The sequence below is a fragment of the Betta splendens genome, chromosome 22 (genome assembly GCF_900634795.4).
Source record: "Betta splendens chromosome 22, fBetSpl5.4, whole genome shotgun sequence".
Taxonomy (NCBI): domain Eukaryota; kingdom Metazoa; phylum Chordata; class Actinopteri; order Anabantiformes; family Osphronemidae; genus Betta; species Betta splendens.
In genome coordinates, this window is record NC_040900.2 from 1,677,035 (window position 1) to 1,698,844 (window position 21,810).

A 21,810-nucleotide genomic window follows, 5' to 3' on the forward strand; every position below is an offset into this window, starting at 1 on the left:
AACTGTACATGGAGGAAAAACCCAGAGAGAGAAGAGCTTCTGACGGGTCGGTGCCGACCCTGCTCAGAGGGAAACCGGGAGGTGTTGGCAGCACAGCATCGAGATAAGAAGGCATCAGGAATGAAAAGCACTTATATCGGTTGGGAGCGCGGGCGGGATTCATGATCCTGACAGGAACCTGGGGTCCGTCAGTGCCTCTGGTGCAAACAGCAACAGCAGGAATCTGAGCCGACCAGCTTCGACTGGAATGATTAATCCCTGTTAATCACTATTGATTAATCAGAACCATCGCGGTGTGACGTGATAAACACTGATTGAGGATCAGCCACGCGCTGCGACTGTTAGAAACATTGACTTGATCCATTCAGGGTTTGGGTTGAATGTTGGACTTTAGGATTGTTCTGAGAGGAGACACTGTTTACACCCACTCATCAAACAACACACTCACAAGATGTTTTGGTCCAAAGTTTGTAATATTGGAAATGATTGGTTGATGTTTAATTGCTTATGTTGAATACAAAGTGACCCTCATTCATGGTATGGCTGCATTTCCCCATTCGTTACGGCGTACGGATGCCTGCTCTGGATACAACATAACAAGCAGGAAATGCAGGCTAGTGTTAGCGCTCTGTCCGTCGGTCCTCTGAGCGCCCGTCTTCGTTTGGTCTCACGTTTGCTTCCTCTGCAGCCGGCGCCGAGAGGACGGGCCGCGGCCCGCTCTGTTTGAGAGTGCAGTCAGGTGGTGGGGGGGCGGCGGCTTAGGCCGTCCCACTGGCAGAGTAGGAGAACTGGGGGAAATGGGGCCTCCGCTCGCTGTCGAAGGACTCCATGCTGTCGTCGGCTGAAAAGAGCAAAGCCAGAGGTTAGTTCTGCTTGAAGCTGGTGGAAAATGAGCAGATGAGCCTCAACTACGACAGCAGTGCACAGATAAACAGGCTTTCTCAGGGAGGTCCTTGGTCTCAGCAGCTGCACCAGTGGCAGGAAATGATGCTGGTGATTTTATGGACTCATTAGATTGTTTTGAAGGAAACAGACTTCAGAATTATGAATTAGCGTTAGCGTTCATGTTCTTCCAGAGGACTTTTTGAATCTCACCATCACTAAGCAAACGCATCAACGCTGGTGTTTGCTTAATGTCACAGCTTTTTGCTTTGTAGATGCAGCTGATGACTTCGTGAGGCGTATTTTATGGCGCTGGATCTCCAGGAGATGGCAGACTGCTCCTAAGGGAGCCGCTGCCTGCCTCCAAAACCACCTCTAGTCTCCCTACACTGCTCCAAGTTCTGTCCAGAGGCAAACACACAGTGATTCCTTTCGAAGCTTGAAGCTCCACGCCTCACGGTTGAACCTAAACGGTGGCACCAACCCTTAACTTTAGAGACTTAGCATTTCAGTATCGTGGCTTGTTTTCCTCTTCAAAGTGTAATTTCTCATTCTTAATAACGTCTCACAGGAGGCGGAGGGGAATTCATCATACAGTAGTAGTTAGGAGGTAATTCATCTTCACAGTCCACCAGGCTGCTCAGCATCACGGTCACGTTCCGAACACGGCTACAAAGCATCACGTCATCGCTCAGGCCGTCGTGGACCGTGGATTTGATACGACGCAATACGTGTCCTTACCTTGTCCAGGCGGTGTAATAGTGATGGTTTGCGCTGTGAACTCCTCGTCGAAATATCGAGTGTCAATCTCCGAGGTAACTTGGGGCTTAAACGGTGGGACCAGCTGTTAAAGCAGAGCACACAAACGTATCAGTACACTCGGCCCATTTGGTACCAGTTGTCATTCTGATGACAATCTGCAGTGTTTGCGGCGGCGCTTCATCCCACGTGGCTTCACTGATCCTTCAGAGGAGCTGCTATCTGAGACGGGCGCTCTGTCACCGACAACAAACACAAGACGATGAGGGAGAAACACAAACGTGAGCCGTACACACTCACCTTCTTCTCATAAACATCCTGCCATTCAATCGCAGCGAAGAACTTGTGCTGCATGATCTCCTTGGCATCATCGGGTCCGCCGCCTAACCTGCAGGGCAACACAGGAGCATGAGTCACGCGGCTCAGGGCGTCAAGGCCTCCACCCACAGGCTGCTCACCTCTGCATGGGGTCTTTCTTCAGGAGGCCGGAGAGCAGCGAGCGGGCCTCCGGGCCCAGCGTGCGGGGGAAGCGGATGTCCTCCATGAGGATCAGCTCGAACAGCTTCTCGTGGTCCTGGTTGTAGAACGGCAGTCTGCCGCACATCATCTCGTACATGACCACCCCCAGGCCCCACCAGTCCACGGCGCGGCCGTAGTCGTTGTCCTCCAGCACCTGGGAGATCACACACACGCTGTGGTCTGGCTCATTTCAGGACCCGACAACGCCACCGTTTTACGTGCACACACGTCTTTTGAGCAAATAAAAAGTTGAATTCTCATGGAGAAGCCATAGTTACTGTATATGAAGTCAGACATTAGACACTTCTTTAAGATGAATACACAGCCCCGACAGAACCAGCGCTCCTCCCTCTGCGCCGGGTTCCGAGGCAGCCCCAGCCAGCACCGACTCTCATCTCACATTAGGAGCAGGGATAGAGTTTCCCCTGGAGCCCTGCATATTTAATCACCAGAGGCCCGTCCACACATACAGAGCCACAGGCTGCAGAGGTGTCGACCACCAAAACCAGCAAACGGGGGCAAAGCAGCGTCCAGCTGAAATAAAGCTGGAGACGCCAACGGGAAAATATTTCTCTAATCTCATCAAAGACAGTTGTTAATGAGACAAACTCCCCCAGAGTGGAGCTCACTGGACACCGCAACCTGTTGCATGACTAATGTGCTGCTGAGCAGAGTTGTTCCTCTCGGGGCTCTGGGGACATGTACTGGATTCTACCTCGCCAGGCGGATGTTGAAGGTGAAATCAAGACAAGGAGAACAGTCTGTTCTTTTAAACTGCCAGCAGCGTGATGCTCGGCGATTCAGACCCAAGAATAGAAGCTTAGCAAAAAGCCACGGGTGGATTAATAGACTTAGATATGGACACAACGGAGCGCGGGCTGAGGAAGAGGCTCCGGGAAAACAGACGGGCCGACGTGTCCGTAAAAGGAACAAAACGCCGGCGTGTGCGTGCGCACGCAGACGCTCATGTGTCGGCGGGCAGCGGGCCGGGTGCTGCGGTGGAGGACTGCGAGGGAGTAACGTGAAGCCGGCGCGCGGCTAGGATTACTGGGCCGTCTCTATTTCCAGCGCTGCTGTCGTGTGATTCACACCGTGCGACAGCTGGGCCAGCAGCTGCCCCATATATGTAGAAGAGCGCCACAGCTGTGAAGCTGCCAGGAGCGCAGGAGCCAAGCTCATCCCTCACACACGTAACCAGGACCGCTGCCTGCCTGCGTGGGCCCCCGCCCCAGACTAATACTGTTACACTGCCCCCGAGGAGCCCAGCTAGACGGACGAGAGAGACCCTCGCGCTCTGGAGCCCGCGTGGCGCACTTTTCTGGATCCTCGCATCAGCTTTTAGGCTTCTGAATGAAGAATGAACCTTAGTTGCAACATCAAACCTGTCCCCACTCCTCTGCACAGGTCGCCTCAAAGCCCGTAATAGCTTTGTACCTAATAAAAGTGACAAAGTAGATTTGTCCCACTGCTTCCTCCAGAGACCATCAGCCAGGTCTTTGCAGATTCGGGCTCCCTCCCTCTCGACCCCCTTCGCTCTGGGTGGAATATTCCCAGACGTTACAGCATTCCTGTGCAGCACACACAACAAGGTCATTGTTTACTGCAGAACAACCTGTAACACTGCCTGGCCCGCGCTCCGCAGAGACGCTTGCCAGCGACCTCGTTGCCATGGCAGCGCCCCCTGATGTCTCGCTGCTCTTCGTTGCCGAGGCCGGTGCTGTCAGAGACCGGGTTTCTTTGTGGGGAAGCGACGTGAGCTGTGAAGCCTGCGTGACTGACAGATTGAGGACTCGCAAGGAGAAAAATTCCAAACGCTCAGCCAGCGAAGCGTTCAGTCCAGGTGTGAGGAGGTAAACAGTCAGCTGCGAGGGCAGCTGATGCTTATGGAGGAATGTGCTCTGTTGGGCTCTGACTCTACCCAGGTCAGGAGAGGCATCCTTCTTGTGCCACACGACAGCTGGAGCCAGGGTGATTCTTTTCCCATTACCACAAGCGGAAGCTCACGTTTCCTGAGGTGCTGCCAACCAATCGCTCCTGCTCCTCCCCGAAACAGAAAATTCCAACCAGAGGCTAAAAACAACGATACGGCAACTGTGTCAACACGGACACCCTTCTCCCGGAAAACATTTTTATGGCACCAGGCGAGGGGCTTGTGCAAACAGCCTCACACACACACATACACACACACACACACACACACACACACACACACACACACACACACACACACACACACACACACACACACACACACACACACACACACACAGGCCGCCCACGCTAACAATGCGAGATCGGGTTACGCCGTCCACTCCAACACTTGTCATACCTGCACGCAGCGGGCGGCGGCCACACCCGTCCACTTGCAAATAGCAAACATGAGAACGGCTGCCCTGCCCTGGGCACACTCATTAACTCCACTTCAGCTGGAGATTAGCAAGGCATTTCAGACAGATGCGCCATCTTCCACATGCTTCTCATTCACAGAGTAGACAGCAGTCATTACCAGGCACCACATTAGCTCCAAGTAGAAAGAATCTCCTGACACGATCTGGGACTGAAGGCGCCTTCACTGTGTTGTGACTGTGCTTACCTCAGGTGCCAGATACTCTGGAGTCCCACAGAAGGTTTTCATGGTGGCGCCATCTTTGATTCCTTCCTTACACAGGCCGAAATCCGTGATTTTTATGTGTCCGTCTTCATCCAGCAGCAGGTTTTCCAGCTGAGGGAATAAAAATAAAATACCCACAATTTAGAAGCAAAACTTCATATAATATATAGACAAGCAGAAGAGCTTTAATGAATTTGTTCGTAGCAAATATCTGAGACTCTGAATCTCTCAGCATCTGAAACACGAGCCCAACATTCACACAAATATACTGAAATAAACAAAATACCAAAAACCAGAAGGATGAGGAACAAGGCTGCTATTTAATCTTGCCTTTCACGGAAATTAGCATCTGCATGTGTTGTTTATAGCGAGAAAGGGAAGTAACATGTAGAGTGTGAGTGTCCCAACAACATGAATGTCTTTTCTGTACAGCAGAGTAAGGTGGCGAGTACCGTGACAGCACCATTACTTTAGCTCCTCTTTTTAATATGCCAACATTTCCATCTCAACTGGGACTCAGAATGATCAGAGATTCTCTGTTATGCTCAAGTTTTAACCACACACACCGTATGTCATGACAACAGTTACCATCAACATGCCCAAAGACGTCAGGATGAGCGCGGTGCATTGTCACGGCCGGATCTCGCCCGGCCTTTCAGTTTCAGCCTGTCCTCCCTCCCTCTCTCTCTCCGTTAAAGTCACCTGGCAGCTGTAGCTCACACGTGGCCAGCAGCACCCGGCCAGAGTCAGCACATCCTCCAATCCTGCTACCCTGGCATTTTCTGGAGAATCCTAGCAGGCTGGGAGGCTGCTTCATAAACCCAAGGGAGGAGGAGGGGAGGGAGAGAGTGCAGTGCTGACCTGGCTGCTATAGTTCTATCAGCTGGAAGTAGCCGGACTGCAACACGCACAGCCCCCTGCAGGCAGCACGTCCTGTCGGCCTGCAGCATCCACCCGTCCAAGGGTTTTCTTGCAGATTCATTCCAGGACCAGGAGATTTGCTTGTGTAATTGTAGTGTGTGCACTAATATCACTCACTGGGACGCTGTATGACGCTATAACGGGAGCAGCCAGTCCGCTCACAGATGACTGGTGGTTATTTCGGTCTAGCTGCAGTACACAGTGACTCTCTCTACAGCTGCAGTGAGGTCTGGAGACTTATCCGGGGGAGGCGAATCAATAAGCTCTAGCCACTGCCACTGCTCTGGATGGAGACAAACCCTATTTATATCCTGCCAGCAGAGGAATGAAGGGAAGGAAGGAAAAGACGGGCTCGAGGGGGAAAGAGACGATCGCAGCAAGTGTGTGTGCTGAGTAAACGCGTGGACGCCTTCGCGCTCCTACCTTTAAGTCTCGATAGACCACGTTCCTCTCGGCGTGCAGGTAGTCCAGCGCCGACACGATCTCTGCACCGTAGAAACGCGCCCGCTCCTCTGAGAAAACCCGGTCCCTTGACAGATGGAAGAAAAGCTGATGGGGAAAGACGGGAGGCGGACGAGGAGACAGAGGACAAACGACTCAGTCGATATTTAAGAATTCTGCTTTAATCAGAGAACTGGAGGCTGAGTGATGCTAACGCCGCTTACCTCACCACCATTTGCATACTCCATGACAAAGCACAGGCGGTCATGTGTCTGGAAAGAGTACTTCAACCCCTGCAGACAGAAAACACAACACGTAAAGCAGAACTTGGTGTTTCCAAGTGAGTGAGGAGGAAGCTGGCATTTAAAAAGCAAGAACTGTGGCTAAACACATGTCCAATGCAAAGACACTGAGGACGACTGCAGCACGGCTGAGTGGAGCTGCTGGAGAGGCTGTTCAACACAACCCACCGCAGCTGATGGGAAAGTTTACTGATGTAAAAGTTGCTATAGGACATCAACTGGAGCTTCTGTAAGGACATTCCTGGTGAGATGGTGAGATGCCCAGTGTTCTGAATGGGCCTGAATGGGCCACTACGCGTCCATCTCACATAACACAAACTCACCGTCAGGAACGGATGCTTTGAGTTCTGGAGGACTCTGTTCTCTGTGAGTGTGTGCGCCACTTCATCCTGGAAAGACACACACACACACACACACACACACACACACACACACACACACACACACACACACACACACACACACACACACACACACACACACACACACACACACACACACAGTGTTACACTGGCCAACCACTCAGGTATCAGTCAGAGCTCCACTCACCAGCCTCCACTCACTTTTGCTACGATCACCTCCTTCTTCAGGATCTTCATGGCATAGTAGTGTCCTGTGGCCTTCTCCTTTACCAGGATAACTTTGCCAAAAGTGCCTTTTCCCAGGAGTTTGAGGTATTCAAAGTCGTGCATAGTCTGCAGAGCCAGAGGAAAGAAAGCGGCATCTGGTTACAAACACGCTTTAAGAAGCCAGAGCTCCAACAAGGCAGGACACACAATCCCCTCACAACAACACACACCTACTGTAATGCTTTATTCTATATTTGGTTGTGTCTCTGTTGACCTTTGACCCCTGACCCTAGGATCAGTGCCAAAAGTGGTAGTGTGAGGGACTTGAACCTTTATATCACAGCATGCAGGACATGCTGCAGCTGGCGAGAGGCGAGGACTGCGGCGTTGCTGCTGAGTTTGTGTGTGACTGGGTCGTACCACTTTGTGTCTGGGTTTGGTCAGGTAAACCTCCATGTCCATGGGGTCCGGGGACGAGTCCATCCTCTCCTCCTCCTGCTTCTGCAGGCGGTCGGCCACTGCTTGGATGGCTTTCGTCCACTCTGCCCTGAGGGAGGCAGTGAGATTACATCAGCCCTTTCAGCATCAGCAAGCCCAGCAGCTCAATCACCGAAATGTCTCATCAACAGGAAGGCGATTGAAGTGTGACTTCTGCCAGTAGCGAACGACTTTCTAGTCGTACGGCAATGATGAAATGTGGACGTCTGTGTGTGAACGCAACCTTGTAAATACTAGCAAACAGAATGACGCCTAAAGTGAGAAACTGCCTCCAAACAAACTCTGCATGTGGATGATTTGTGTTTTGCCGCTCAGTGAGTCGGGAGGTGTGCTCCTCTCGCTTGCCTCTCCTCGGGGGTCTCCACGTGAAAGGTCCGCTCGATGACAGTGGTCCACTGCAGGCAGCGGATGATGAATGTGTTGGGCTTGGGCCGTTCCGTCTTCATCAGCTGGCACTCTGACCACAGCCAGGGAAACGGGGAGAGAGGGAGCAGAGGGGAGGGACAGACCACCGTTACAGCCATTTGTCTTTATCGTCACCCGCACAGACAACATTTAGACAGCGATTTGGAGGAGAACAGGTGCACATGGGGAGGAAGCACCTCTGATCCTAACCTGCCACATCCTTTTACAACATGCACTGTATGTTGGTGGTGGAAAATTAAAAACAACGAATGGAATGACCTCATTTATGCTTTTTTTAAACGGCCCAACTCAAAATGCTAGCGTTAAAGTCTTCCTTTTTATTATTGCACCATTACTAAAAGTCTTTTACATCTTTAATTCTCTTTCCTTTCATTCCTCCTCTTTCCAGGCAAACAGTTGCCTTGTAAGCAGTTTGCAAATCAATTACTCACAACAGTCTGAAAAGTGAATTTAGAAAGCTGAGATTTCCATCTGCACCTCCTTCGCATTAACATCTGTTTCCAAATGAAACATGTCAGCAAATATGTCAGAACGCGACACAAAATGGCCCCTGTCTGATAGATGGCGGACAGGGGAGTGGACCACCACTGAGATCCAACATGGCTCCATCAGGGTGGATGTGGAATCCAGCTGCAGCGGTCCCGTCAGCAGGGACGCACCATTTGTCCTCTGAGGCGGGGTCGCCGTGGTGACGAAAACCCGGAGCCGCCACTGATGGAGACAAAGCCTCAGAGCGGCGCCCAGATGAATACATGAGATCAGGCGGCTAATAGCCACGATAACTCAAGAGTGTCGCAGAGAAGCATTTTGTTAAACAAACAGTATGCTGTCTAATTGCTGTGTTCAGTCATCTGCACAGCTTATCACAGCAACTTTCTCCGGTGTGGAGACGGCGCGTGCAGGGTTTGGAGGCGGCTCTGGGCATTTCTTGTTGTTATTTTGTGTCAGTGAAGAAGACGTGTGGGGGGACGTGACATCTGATTTATTAACGCCAGGAAGGCGACATCTTGCGTGTGTGTTGAGCAGCAGAGCCTGCTTTGCCTCGGAGCAGTGGCCCCAGTCGCGCTGCTGTGATGACACCACGGCTAATTTGCAAATGTGTCTTCATAACTATTTAAAACTTGTGACAATCGAGAAGACGTTCAGACATTTAGACGTTCAGACGTTCGCGTCTGAGGCACGCGGGTGCGGTCAGACGACGCTTTTTCCAGATCCACAGTTGGGACGGATGCACAATCCAAACAAGTTTGTGAATGAACACAAGTTAATACAAGTTAGCAACAAAGAGACTCCTCTGCCAGGAACCAGCTTGTCTGAAGTTGATACTCACGCGCTACAGAGAAGTTGTTTAAGGGGGTTTCCAGCTGGTCAACATCTTGCGGTCGCTCCTTGTAGCCGATGAACGTACCGTCACTCTTGAGGAGAAAATACCTCGGCCTCCAGGTCTTGATGTACTCACCTGAGGAGAGAGAGCCCAAGGGTCAAACAACTCGTGACATGATGGAGGGTTTGTGTTCACGAGGAAACCTGAATTCACAAAACGCTGATCGGTGCACAACTACTGTGTTGTGGTTTACATTGTGGTGTCATGATTAATGCAGACCACCCTAATCCTTTCTCTTCCCTCCGGTCTAATTACCATGTTGTTGGCCATTGCTCCTTACGTCGACCACTGGGTCTTTCTTTTAGTGCAGGTCAACTGCAGGACAAACGGTGGCTCCAGTAAGAGTCAGGACACGTTGCTGATCTGTCTGTGCTTCCTGCCTTCAACCAACATTTGATCCATCTGGTACTAAACGTACCAACTTTAACTCAACTGCCAGGTTCAGATTAGCAGCAGCACGTGGCCTTGTTCCTGGGAGGACGGGGTCAGAGGTCAGAGGTCAGGTAGGCTTCCATCCAACTACTCCCCCAGTTTACCACCATCACGTTTCCCATGAAACTTCCCACTTTCCCCATTTTCTAGACAACAGCCATAACCTCACTCCATGCATGTCCATCTCATTCACTTAGACACACCAGCGTCACACAAATGAATCTCTCGCAGGCCAACGAAACCTAATTTATTCCGGTGATGCTCCAGGAAATGTCGCGCCAGATGTTGTGCAGCCGAAGAAAAAATAGCTTACATACCATAACAAGGCAGTGGCACACAGCGGAGTGGGACTTGAATATTTATACAGGAAAAGTGTAATTTATTTTTAATTACGGAGCTGCATATTAACCCCATGCAGAGCTGCAGCAAGCTGTCCTTAATTGCCCCATTTCCTCCAACACAGAAGTCTGGCGTACGCGCGTGTGAGCGAGTGTGTGTCTGTGGAGGAGAGGTAGGAGATCTGTCAATATGAGCTTCTGTTACTCTTCTTCAAACACACACCACTGACTGATGAAACCTAGAATATATCCGTCTGAGTCACACAAGACCGAACAACAGCGACTAACGTCTCCTCTGCTTAGCATGCGCAATAAAAAATATTTAAAGAGATGGAAAAAATGCGTTTCCCAGATCAATCACTTTTGACAACAAACGACTATGAACTTCCTCTTTCTACTTCATCTCAGTGAACTCTAATGGGCCGACCTCCATATGGCTTCCCTCCATCAGGACAAAGAGCGAGGAGGAGAGGAAGCGGACACTCCAGCGGAGGCCCACTGGCTCTGGCAGCGCTGACGACGCGGAGCAGGATGGAGCGATGTGGAGTCTTCGGATCCAAAGACAAAGGCCAAAACCCAAAACCCAGAACCACCTGATTTACTGTGACGGCAAGGTGCTGCTCCAGAGGAAACATCTGCCCAACAACACAATATACGTTGTCTACAATCCGCAGCAGATGTCCCATATGTTATTACATTTTTCATCATGGCACAGGAGGAGACGTCTCACCGTGTTTTCTGCAGACTAAGTGTTTTCACACCAAACATAGCTCATTTAGAAATTAGCTCCACTTTGTCAGCTGTCAGCCATTCTCACCGCTCTCCAATAAAGAGGAAGGAGTCGCTTTGGTGGATTTCCCTTATGTCAGGTTCAGTGATGAGCTGTTTGTCAGGTTTCAACTACAAGCCAACTTCCACATCAGTCACCCACACACACGCACGCTGGCACTGAGAGAATCCACAGACACAGGGCCGCTACCTGTCGTAGGACAGAATGAATGGATGAATCCTGCGGAATGACTGCATGAATGGCGGAGACGTTTAGGTTTGCAGTAAATCACCTCCATGTTTGGGAGTCTTGATGTGGGCAGAAATAAATGTGTTCCACTAATGCACAGCCCCAGGAGCAGAGGTAACGCAGGTGCTCACAGGTGAGACACGGACGCTGAGGTCTGACTGGTTTATTACCGTGAGAAGAAAGAAACCCGTTACTCTGACAAAAACAGCCACATCTGCAGCTCAGCCCTAAGTAGCACACGCTCTCTAGACAGGAGGACATCTACAACCACAAGCCGGGTCACGTGACAACCTGTGGAAGCAGCAGCATCCGGCTGTCTGCGCCTCCACCGCCGTGCAGCGCAGCCGTGCAAACAGTCAGAGTAAACAACACAGATGACCCTTGTCAGCTTCCTATTTTCACCCACTTCCCCTTCTACTTTTATTCTCTTCTACTTTTCACCCTGTGAGCTGCCGATCAGCTCGGAGGTGACGGTAAAGTGAAACTGGCAGCTGCGTGTTTTTAATTGTTGAGAGGAAACGCAAACAGAAGACGTTATTACTACAGCAATGAGGAGCCTGTGATGCTGAAAACCTGCAAAACTAAAACTCAATCTAGTTTCAGATTTCAGATGATTTGTCTTCAGTCTGTTGCAGGTTAGACCCCAAAGGCATCCTGTGCACGCTGAAAGACAATGGGCCCTGCAGCAACATCACTGCAGCGTTCAGAGAGCTCAGCCCTTTTGATGTCTACAAGTTCTCCAAAACAGGAAACTGGCCAACAGACAGACTGACCACGAAGCAGATTAGACCTGCACCGAGGTTCTAACTGTCACTGACACGACACACTTTGCTGTCAAATCACTAAAACCGCCAGTGTCCCAGAATCGGAGCCTTTCTAATAAAAGTGAAGTGTGACAGCAGACATGTGGCTCAACTCAGCTCAATTAGAGGAGGGACGGCGGAGAAGGAAGACTGATTCCACAGCAGATGAGCGAACTGGAGGGGATGCACAGTGTGCGAGGCTGCGATGAGCCGAGTGGTAGTGAGACAGATCACTACATATGTTCCCCACATATGCACGGCTGCAGGTGGGGGGTGTGAGCGCAAGCCAAGTGTGTACGAGCCATGCGAACTGCGTGCGTGCATGGGAGGAGCTGTCAGGGCCTGATAGAGTGTCTTTACATGACAAGCAGCTGCTGAGGTCTGGGACGCGAGCTGGGCAAAGTGGAAAATAATGAACGGCGAACCGCTGCCAAGCACAACAGAATTCATCTTTATTTGCCAACTGCTGCACGGCCCCGCGCGTGGACGGCTCAGGCGCCCGGCGCCGCGCCCTCCGGACCCTCGGCGCGAGAAATGCAGCGGAGAACGGGTTCGGCCGAACGCGGTGCAACGACGCCGCGTCCATTTGCATGATGTGAAGACGCGGAGGAAATGAAGCAAATAAAAGCATTTGCTGTGGAGCCCGAGGACGAGTCAGTCGCACAGAAGGCTGCAGAGCATCCTGTTCGCTCTGCATCTACCTGACGACCACAGGATACGACGTATGGGGCAGAAGCCGCCCGGACCGCGTGTCCACACTGAGCCTGGCACGTCCTGACCGCCGTCATCTGGCACCACACAAACCGTGCACACACGCTCACATTGAGCAGAAGCAGTGGTGGACTTCCTGAGGGGGCTGCTGTTGGGTTTTGTCCCTGTCTGGCCATTCATGGCTCGGGGATGAGAGGAAGGGAGCCAGTGGTAACTGGATGAACTGTGCATGTGTGTGAGCGGTGAGAATCGGATGAGAAGGGGGGTGGGCGGAGGTTGAGGATTAGGGAATTAGAAGTCCAAAGCGAGGGAGGAGGAGGCAGGGGGTGGCGCCTTTGTTGGTTTTTCCTGGGCCGCCCCCGCCGTCCCTTCGGCCCTTTTCTGCTGGGCTCTGCCTGTAGGCTGCAGCTGCGGCCTGCCACCCTGTGCCCTGCATCTCAATGAGCCAGGGGCCACCGCTCCAGAGGAGGGGGCCTTACTGCTGCAGAGGTCACCAGCGAGGCCCACCAACCACACACCCTGCCCAGCTCCGGCTCCGGCTCCAAGCCGGGCTCCTGGTGGCAGCCTGGACCCAATCTGCCCACTGTTCTGACATAAAGTAGCGCCAGGCTCGTTTGCTGAGTGCTGCTGAACGGTCGAGGAGTTCAGGCGCCTTTCTCTCTTTTCTTTCCCTGCCCTCCTGTCGTCCTCCCTCCTCTCCAGACCTCTTTTGTTGGCTCCAGTCGCTCCCATGCAGCTGGATGGGGGTCTCCATTGCCAGGGCTTTGGCAGCAGCACCAACAGGTTGTGGGGAAGGGCCGCCCCAGCCTCTAATGCAGCCCTCTCTGTCCCTGCTGTTGCTGCTGCTTCCCCAACAGGAAAAAAGCAAGGGGTGGGGGGGCACGACAGAGGCTGCCCCTCTTTCTCACGCTCGTAAGAAAGCCCTCACTTCTTCTCTGTGGTGAGTGACACCTGCTGATTACCATAGAGACACTGTGGGAAGTTCCCCCCTACCACAGTGGGGCTGAGATTTGCCCCCTCTCCCTGGCTAAACAAGCAGTCCATGGATTAGTTAACTAGGTTGCTGCACGGCAAACAAATAAACACACATTATTTAGAGCAAATTAGTGCCAGCGAGCTATGCAAGATCCAGCAAAGAATAAAGCCTTTATTTCTAGAAGGAGGGATTGTCCAGCTGTGAAACCCTCCGCAGGACACTTTCCTCCCAAAGGTATAAAAAAAGCATCACGCTCAAAATTAGATCCAGAATAAAGCGTGACACATATGCGCTCAGAGTCAAGTCTCCATGTGCAGACAGGTGAGCATCCCCTCGTCTCCGTCTCCCCCTGAAGACGTGCCAGTCATGTGATTGATGTCAGAGAATGGGAGCTTGTCGAGGGTCCATGGCCACTTCCGCCCCGGCTCCGAGTTGTTAGGGTCGTTATCCTAGCAACGGGCCAGTGGGAGCGGAGGGGAGAGAGAGCGGAGCAACGGAGGAGAACAAGGAGGAGGCCAACGCTGGAGGTGCCACCTCCCCGAGCTCCTGGCCCCCACCTCACACCCCCCCACAACGCCAGCCTGCCTGCCTGCCGACAGCTGCACCCCAGTCATTTACTTCTCTCCACCACATTTAGCAGGAAGACTTCCTCCCATTACCCGGAGCAGGGGGTCTGCGCTGACGGCCAGACACCCGACCAGAGCGCAGGCTTCCCGGGGAGACACCCTCTGCTGCTGGACCTGCCCACAGGGGCTCCACTCCCAGAGCCGCCTGCTGCTCCCGCTTCCAGTCCAAGCCCCGACCGCCGAAGTTGGGTTCTTTGAAATAACTAGTTAGTGGCATATGTTACATTTACTAACCTGTTAATGTAGAGTTCTATCCAGTAGATTCATGTTCTAGCCATAAAACCAGCATCATGGGACAGTTAATCAGGTGGGTCTGCACCTCTGAAGATCATTCACCAAAGCGCACATTCACCACATTCTCTGCCTGAGCTCAGTGCTGGCAGACTTGATGGAGGCCTGTTCACCAGATGCACAACTCATAGATATTAATACCGCGAGGAAACGCTTCATCGCCACGTCTCCCGCGTTTGAAGTTCCTAAAAGCCCACACATGCTTCACCCCCTCTGGTTCCCACCCTGAGCCTCATGTGCTTCGCCGGACCACCAACACCGGTGTCCTTCAGCCGCATGACCTGCAAAAAAGCCAATCAGCTGATGAGCTCCCAGCAAACCACGAGAGGCTCCGTGTGGCACGTCGCACACAGCATCCACCCACTGTGATGTCTGAGGCGGACCGGGTCACTGAACAATGTTCTGGGAACGTCACAGAGACACTGCTCAACTTCTGTGTCTCTCTGCTGCCCCTTTATCTCTGCCACTATCTGCACTGGTGTGATCCTGGCGCTGTGTCCCTCCTCCCCCTCATGAGCCGGAGCCAGCTGAGCGTGCCACCCCAAGCCCACAGTTGTTGCGGCCTTCGTTAGCCTAACGAGGGGGCCGGCTCTTTATACGAGACAGGGAGCAAATGAGTCAAACAAACAAGGGCTGGGGAAGAGAAGAGGACGGGCGAGCGTTGAGCTTCACTGGGTTCTTGGCCACAGCACTTCCCTGGAAACTAGGGAAGCCACAATCTGCCTCTTTGATGTCGGATGATGCTCTGGCTTTGATGGAAACTTTGGAAAAACACACTTGCAAAAAGAAATAACATGCTACTCGGTGTCTGTGGCCACTAGAGGCCGTAGGCACATGCAGTGTGTGGGTGCAGTGTGTAGGATCTGAAGGGACAAGTAACAACTGGTTATGATGGCAACAACAGAGTTACAGTGTTTCTGCAGCGTGGCCTGTGAATGGAGGCAGAGGCAAGAACTGCTGAATAAATAAATACCCTCACACTCAGCTGCTTTGTCCTGCACACCAGCGCCGATAAGCCGAGTTAACCGCCACAACAACACAAATTACAGCCGCGCATGAAGGTGTGTCCTTCAGAATGAGATCACTGCAGCGAGCGCAGATGTCTGCAGCCGCGTCCAGAGCGCTTCAAGGCTGAGAGCCGGCAGCGCTAATGACAGATTAGCTTTTAGCAGCACAATGCTAACACTGGGTTCTGAACGTGACTAATCAGACAAGTATCAAAGAGTGAGAGTGAGAGACGTGAGTGTGTTCAGCTGACGCACTAGAGCTGCTCTGTGACTGGGCCACCATGAAATCCACTCATAATGAATAGCCATTAGTCCAGAGCCACACTCTGACTTGACTTTCCTTTGTTAAAGACGGTTTGATGCTAGAGCAGGTCGAGGAAACACCCGCAAAACATCAAATTAGCGTTCTGACTGCACACATGGGAGTAATGAGCATGAGGGACACACTTGGAAGCCGTACAAACCATTTATTATTTTGCCCACATGGCGTTGTGAGTCACTTGGGTGGCGCCACCACACACACACACACGCGCACACGCACACGCACACGCACACACACACACACACACACACACACACACACACACACACACACACACACACACACACACACACACACAGGTGATGGATGGACCACGGCCTGGCTGCAGGTTCACCGTCTGTGCTGTGGCTCTGGGGCGAACGCTGTGTGACAGTGACGCGACACCGAAGCCGTCGTGTCGGAGAAGCAGGAGACGTCCTCCGACCGCGACGCAGGAGCTCTGGGTGACATTTCACAGGGCACAGCTGCTGAGCTGTGTGTGTGTGTGTGTGTGTGTGTGTGTGTGTGTGTGTGTGTGTGTGTGTGTGTGTGTGTGTGTGTGTGTGTGTGTGATGTTGAAGTTGTGGGAAACAGAGGACACTTCTCTGTCAAACACCACAACAATAGGTGGGAGGACAGATTCACAGAGGTTCCTGTTTTCACTTTTCACCAAATACCCAGAGTCAGAGTCCTATAGAGAATAATATAAGACAGCAAACGCTTAATCCTCACACTCTGAGGCGATCAGGGCGTGTCTGCCCAGGTCCAAGTGGAACCGGGCTGAACCTGGAACACAGCAGCTTGTTGTGCTCCTTGCCTGGACGAGGGGAGAGCGGGTCCCACCACAGCAGCACACTGTTCCCCCTCCAGTCCCACAGCGCCTACGAGCTGCTCCCATCACCTCATCCTGAGTCAGTTCCAGTAAAGCCTGCTCCTCTGGCACTGGGCCCAGCGGGCGCCACTGGTTTTGGGGGAGTTTCTCATCCTGTTTCACCCTCGGTGGAACGGCTCTGAGGCAGCCCCAGTTTGAGCAGAGCTGCTCGCGCACGTAAAGCTGCTCAAAGCCCGCGGGTATGTGAGGAATGCCTCCTGGTCCAAACAGCAGGACTCACAGGCCCGGGGACCGCCTTCACGGCCAGAACCAGCCCATTACCTCATGACGAGCACAGCGCAGACAAGTCAGGGTCGCGTCAGCGCTGCAGTAAACGCTTCCTGATCCAACAATCTCAAGTATGAAGCAGGAGTGAACTTCGTCAAGAAGAATCTGAACCACTGAAACGAGCCGAGGACAAAACCACCGTGCGCCGTCCTTCACTGTGAACCTGTACTGAGACGCCTGCATATTGAACATCTGTTTATAGCGAGGTTTGTGCCAGACGACTGGCACAGGTGACTGACTTTACCAAACCAGCACATGAACAAGCAACACATGAACAAGCAACACATGAACAAGCAGCACATGAACAAGCAGCACATGAACAAGCAGCACATGAACAAGCAACACATGAACAAGCAACACATGAACAAGCAGCACATGAACAAGCAACACATGAACAAGCAGCACATGAACAAGCAGCACATGAACAAGCAGCACATGGCACCGGTCTGGTCCAATCGGCTTCACAGGAAACGCCCAGGTCTCTTACCGCGTTTATGCAGCCATCCCTCCTTGACAATCACCACGCTGGTCATGTTGGAGGGTGTGTGGAGGATCCAGGTTTCCCACAGGCACAGACGCACTCAGCCCTGAGCAGGAGCCTGGAGATGGGTTCCCGCCGGTCACAGCCGCCTTCTCAATGGTGGTTACCTATTAGATGAAACCAGTAAAAATTAGCCTGTTACTGCAGAAGACTTTTATCCAGTGGCTAAAGATTAACCCTTTGTTGCACTGTTTATGTTCTATGTAAGTTGGTCTCCTCACGTGGAGACTCTGAAGCAGCGCAAAGTTCAAAAGTGTGTGTAGAGACACAGCCTCCTTCAGCTGGAAGATCATTCAATCACATCACATGTGGATGATTCTTTTTCCTGGTTCAAAGCAGCTCCAACGCCTTCTGCTGATGATCGTGATCAAATCTACAGAACCGCTACGCGGTTCTACCCTGTGAGTGAACACATTGACATAGACTGTGTCTGTGCAGGTTCACTGTTGGTTCATTTTAGAAAGGCCTTTCCACGCACGCGTTCATTCACACCCAGCGTTTGATGTGAGCGTTACGAAAACGCTGGGTCCTGACATGTGACACAGTCACCGCTGTTTACTGAAAAACACACACAAAAACACGCTGCGGCTGCAGACGTGTGAAGGGGTCTTCGTGAGCGCTAGACATGCATAACGATAAGCTATAAAAAGCTCAAACTACACAACATGTGACCCGTTGAAACCCAAGTCAAGATGAAACCGTGGCGACGGTGGTGGAAGAAAAGCGCACGGGCTGAATTCCACCACGGATTTATTGGTTATTCATCAACAGCACAGTGGAAACCTGCAGGCGATCACAACCAAAACACTTGACCTTTCCATTCATTTCATACCCCTTCTTCATATAAAGACAGCTTTGAATGCAGAGCAGCAGCAGAGGATGATCAATCGCTACGCTTGTTCACACAAATGTCACATCCGGCAGCAAGTGGAATCGATGCGCCTGCTGCTGCTCAGTGGAGCCATTACCAGGCTGCGTCTGCGCGGCCCGTCCAGCTCATTGGGGGAACAGGAAGTGGATGTGGCTATCGACAGGCGAGCGGTCGCATCAGCTGAGCCCGGGGCCGGCGCGCGTGCGATCAACGCGGCGCCGCTCGCTCGCCTCCATCAATGAACGCGAGTGATTTTATGAAAGCAGGGTTTATTTTCGCCCCGTGTTTCTGTTTATTGCTCTGAGGTTGCGGTTCTTGTGTTACAGTCGATGCCGGACGGGACCCGGCGATGGATCCGAAAAAGCAAAGCAGCAGCGCCGGCCGGAGCCGTAAGTTACACAAGCTGCTGGATGCCCCGCTGTGGACCCGTCACACACACTGGGAACCGACAAACAAACAGAGCGGGCCGGGCCGGGCCGGGCCGACAGCACGTACACAGGCCCGGTCCACACAGCCACAACACAGAGCGGCTGTTTAGTGGGAGCGACCTGTTGCTAATGCGGCCGGTGTGGAAGCGCTGGGCGGCTGCCAGCAGCCACTGGATGAACCCAGTACCCTGACAGCGGGTCACGTGGTCCCGGCCTCCGAGCCGCCGGCTCCGCTGGCGGAGAAGCTCCCAGCGGAACGCTGCATCCCGTGAATGGGGAGAAGCAGTGAGTGGCGTCAGAGGAGCATCGGGACAGACAGGAAGCAAAACAAACAGAAAAATGGGGTCAACGTCACCACTTCCTTGATGACAGATCAATACACACGAGTCTGTTCTGCTGCCGTCGGGGTGAAGAACTGCAGGGTCACAGCAGGGGACCAGCAGCGACCTGGTACCAACAGAACACTGGACCTCACTCACTGTGACCTTGAACGCGCTGAGAACGTTTCTCACCCGTCCTGCAGACTCAACCTCCGTCTCCGTCTCCTGCTCAGGAGCAGCTTCCAGCGTGTGATAATGTCACCGCACGCGTGACCTTCTGGGCGCTAACGCAGGGACGACAGCAACAGCTCCGCCTGCGTTGTTGGTGGAACTTTTAAACAGCATTCCTCACATTCTGCGTTCAACTGGTGGCACATTTGCGTCAGCGGGGCTGGGGGTGGAGGGGGGGGGCCGGGGGGGGCCGGGGGGAGCCCCGGCTCGTGCGTCTCTTCCTGGGTCACACGCCACAGCAGGCGCTCACGCGCTGGACAGATGTGATGTCACGGCTCTGACACACAAAGGCTTCTGCGTCCAGAAGCGCGGACACACAACACAATAACATGAGTATTATGGGGTGTCTGTAGATGAACACTGACGCTGGGACTTGTTTACACATGTGTACAGAGCCAGCTGATTACAACCTGTGGACTGATGGGACGTCCTCTGTGCAGCTAACACACTTTGCATCAGTGCTACAGCAACAAGCTAACGCGGCTCGTGGCTAAAACGGCCCCGCAGCCAAACGGTGTGCCGCCACGCCGGTAAACAAACGCCGCGCGAGCCGCTCCGCCGCCGAGCTCGTCCGAACTCGTTTGCCTCCTGGGCCACAAAGCACGCGCTTGTGATACGGCCGGAACCGGGACCGGCGGCTCCGCACCAGCGGCCCGGCGCTCATTGGCAAAAGTGGATGTTAACGTGTTCGGAGACTCGCTGCTGTTGGTGGAAAACTACCAGCGCGTGCGGACGCGCGTGTCTCCGGCCGCCAACAAGTTGGAAAGTACCGCGCGACCCGGGCTCGCGCGGCGCCGCAGACAGGATCTGGGCCTAGCGGGGAGCGAGAAGCGCCGCATCCCACGGACGCACAATGGGGACCTACCCCGTCGAGCTGCCGACCTCTCGTCGCGAGCCGCGCGAAGGAACCGCGGACGTTTACCTGGGCAGGAATTCAACAGTGTGTCCGTCTCATTCTACTGGGCTGAGCGGCGGGATATTAAGTTGATAAGTCCTTCACCAATCTGGGCCGAGTGCTCTCATTTACTCCGTTTCTCTCGCCTTTCTTCCACTACGCCTCCCAGCGCGGCGTCTGCGGCGCCTCCGCTCTCCCGGGTCCTAGCGCCGCCCGGCCGAGCGGCGGCGGCCCGCTGCGCCTCTGGCGTCCCGGGAAAAGAGCAGAAACCCTGCGTGGCCCTGGTGAACCCGGAGCTGCTCTCTGCGCCGCTGGGATCCAAGGTGAGGCCCGGGGACCCGCAAAGGGCCCCCCGGAAGCCGCCAGGGGACCCTCGCTGGACTGGGCTTCACTTCCTGGAACTGCCACAGACAGACAGTACAGAAGCCTCATGGGTGATTTCACTTTGGTACTTTGCCACCTGCTGTACAATGAGTTGTAGTAGAATTACAACCTGTGGTAACACCTTTAACATAATATCTGATGTCTGATGTCAGCTGCAGATTCTTGCATTATGAACTGTAAGGCTTTAGTACAATGGTGTGAAGTTTAATGAATCAATCAGTTAACCGTCAATCTTTTTGAGGGAACAGCACGATGTCAAACACTACCTACGAGGACCTGACCTGCATGATGTCATCCCAGAGAGACACCAGACTACACAAAAAGGCAATAAAGACAGAAACAAGATGAGCATAATGTGAACACAAGGAGAGAAGAAGAGGCCGTGGCTCCTGGTGCGTGAAAATCCAGACCCAGAACATCTGGAGCGAGGCAAGAACAGCCAGGAGAGAAGTAAAGGTCCTGCACAGAGACACAGGCTGCGTTCATGTGCTCGAGGAAACAGCCTTGAGAGGTTATCGGGTTTGGTGCGACCACTATCTGATACAAAGGTGCAAGATAACAATAAAAAAGTGGCCCGGCAACAGAAAAGAGCAGCTGCCAGCGCTGCTTGTGTGATGGAGAACTCACTGGCCTCCGCGTGGTCGTTGAGCCGTTTCCTCTCTTTGTCACTGACACTGTAATGTGTTCTTCTCTGCTCGCATGCATCAGCCGTGCCAAGCTGTTCCTGTCATACAAACAGCGCTGATGGAGGGGGATCCCGTGTTCTCTGCTATTGTTGTGGCGCCCCCTCCTCCGGTGCAACGGTGGGAGCGCCTGCTCTGCCGTTTAATGGGCCCAAAGCAAGAGGTCCTGGTTTAGTGATGTCTCTGCTGTCAAACACGCGTCTGATTCTTCCAATCGGTCGACAAAGAAACAGTGTGGAAGGAGAAGGTAACGAGCAGGAGTCATAATTAGTCACAAATAGCAGGAAGGAGGGGGCGGCGCAGGAGGCTCCCAGCCACTGCAGCGCAATGATGTAATTACCACCTATTAGCTTTTATTATTGATACAGTCAAAGTCACACAACTTTCAACGACAAGAGAAAACCGATGAGGGAAAAGGGGTGACATTTAAGGAGACACTCGTGTGTCAGCTACTTAGGTTGTTTGTTAAAGGGGGAAATGAAG

The 21,810-nt window shown here is 52.9% G+C and overlaps 1 protein-coding gene across 3 annotated transcripts; it reads right to left on the reverse strand.

The window, feature by feature from the left end:
* Positions 1-620: 620 nt before the first annotated feature.
* Positions 621-20,546, reverse strand: akt1 (v-akt murine thymoma viral oncogene homolog 1). 3 transcript variants are annotated; one of them, XM_055505950.1, is made up of 14 exons: positions 20,407-20,546; positions 17,462-17,622; positions 9,259-9,387; positions 7,848-7,959; positions 7,425-7,551; positions 6,999-7,130; positions 6,759-6,824; positions 6,358-6,426; positions 6,116-6,241; positions 4,754-4,882; positions 2,100-2,314; positions 1,942-2,029; positions 1,624-1,726; positions 621-841 (listed from the first exon to the last, which is right to left on the reverse strand). In XM_055505950.1, exons 2-14 carry the CDS (start codon positions 17,505-17,507, stop codon positions 759-761), a joined length of 1,425 nt encoding a protein of 474 aa, XP_055361925.1. In that variant the 5' UTR covers positions 17,508-17,622; positions 20,407-20,546; the 3' UTR covers positions 621-758. The 3 variants fall into 3 exon arrangements, with proteins under 3 accessions (XP_055361925.1, XP_028995692.1, XP_028995693.1); XM_029139859.3 differs by having other exon boundaries at positions 20,288-20,425; XM_029139860.3 differs by lacking the exon at positions 20,407-20,546 and adding an exon at positions 20,231-20,369.
* Between the last annotated feature and the right edge of the window lie 1,264 nt (positions 20,547-21,810).

What these genes read in the sequence shown, in the direction of transcription:
- akt1 (XM_055505950.1), bottom strand. Translation starts at nt 17,507, where the DNA reads ATGACCAGCGTGGTGATTGTCAAGGAGGGATGGCTGCATAAACGCG. An exon ending in AAACAACTTCTCTGTAGCGC is followed by an intron (nt 7,960 to 9,258) that starts GTGAGTATCAAC and finishes GGCTGTGGTCAG; the next exon opens with AGTGCCAGCTGATGAAGACG. An exon ending in AAGAAAGACCCCATGCAGAG is followed by an intron (nt 2,030 to 2,099) that starts GTGAGCAGCCTG and finishes GTTGCCCTGCAG; the next exon opens with GTTAGGCGGCGGACCCGATG.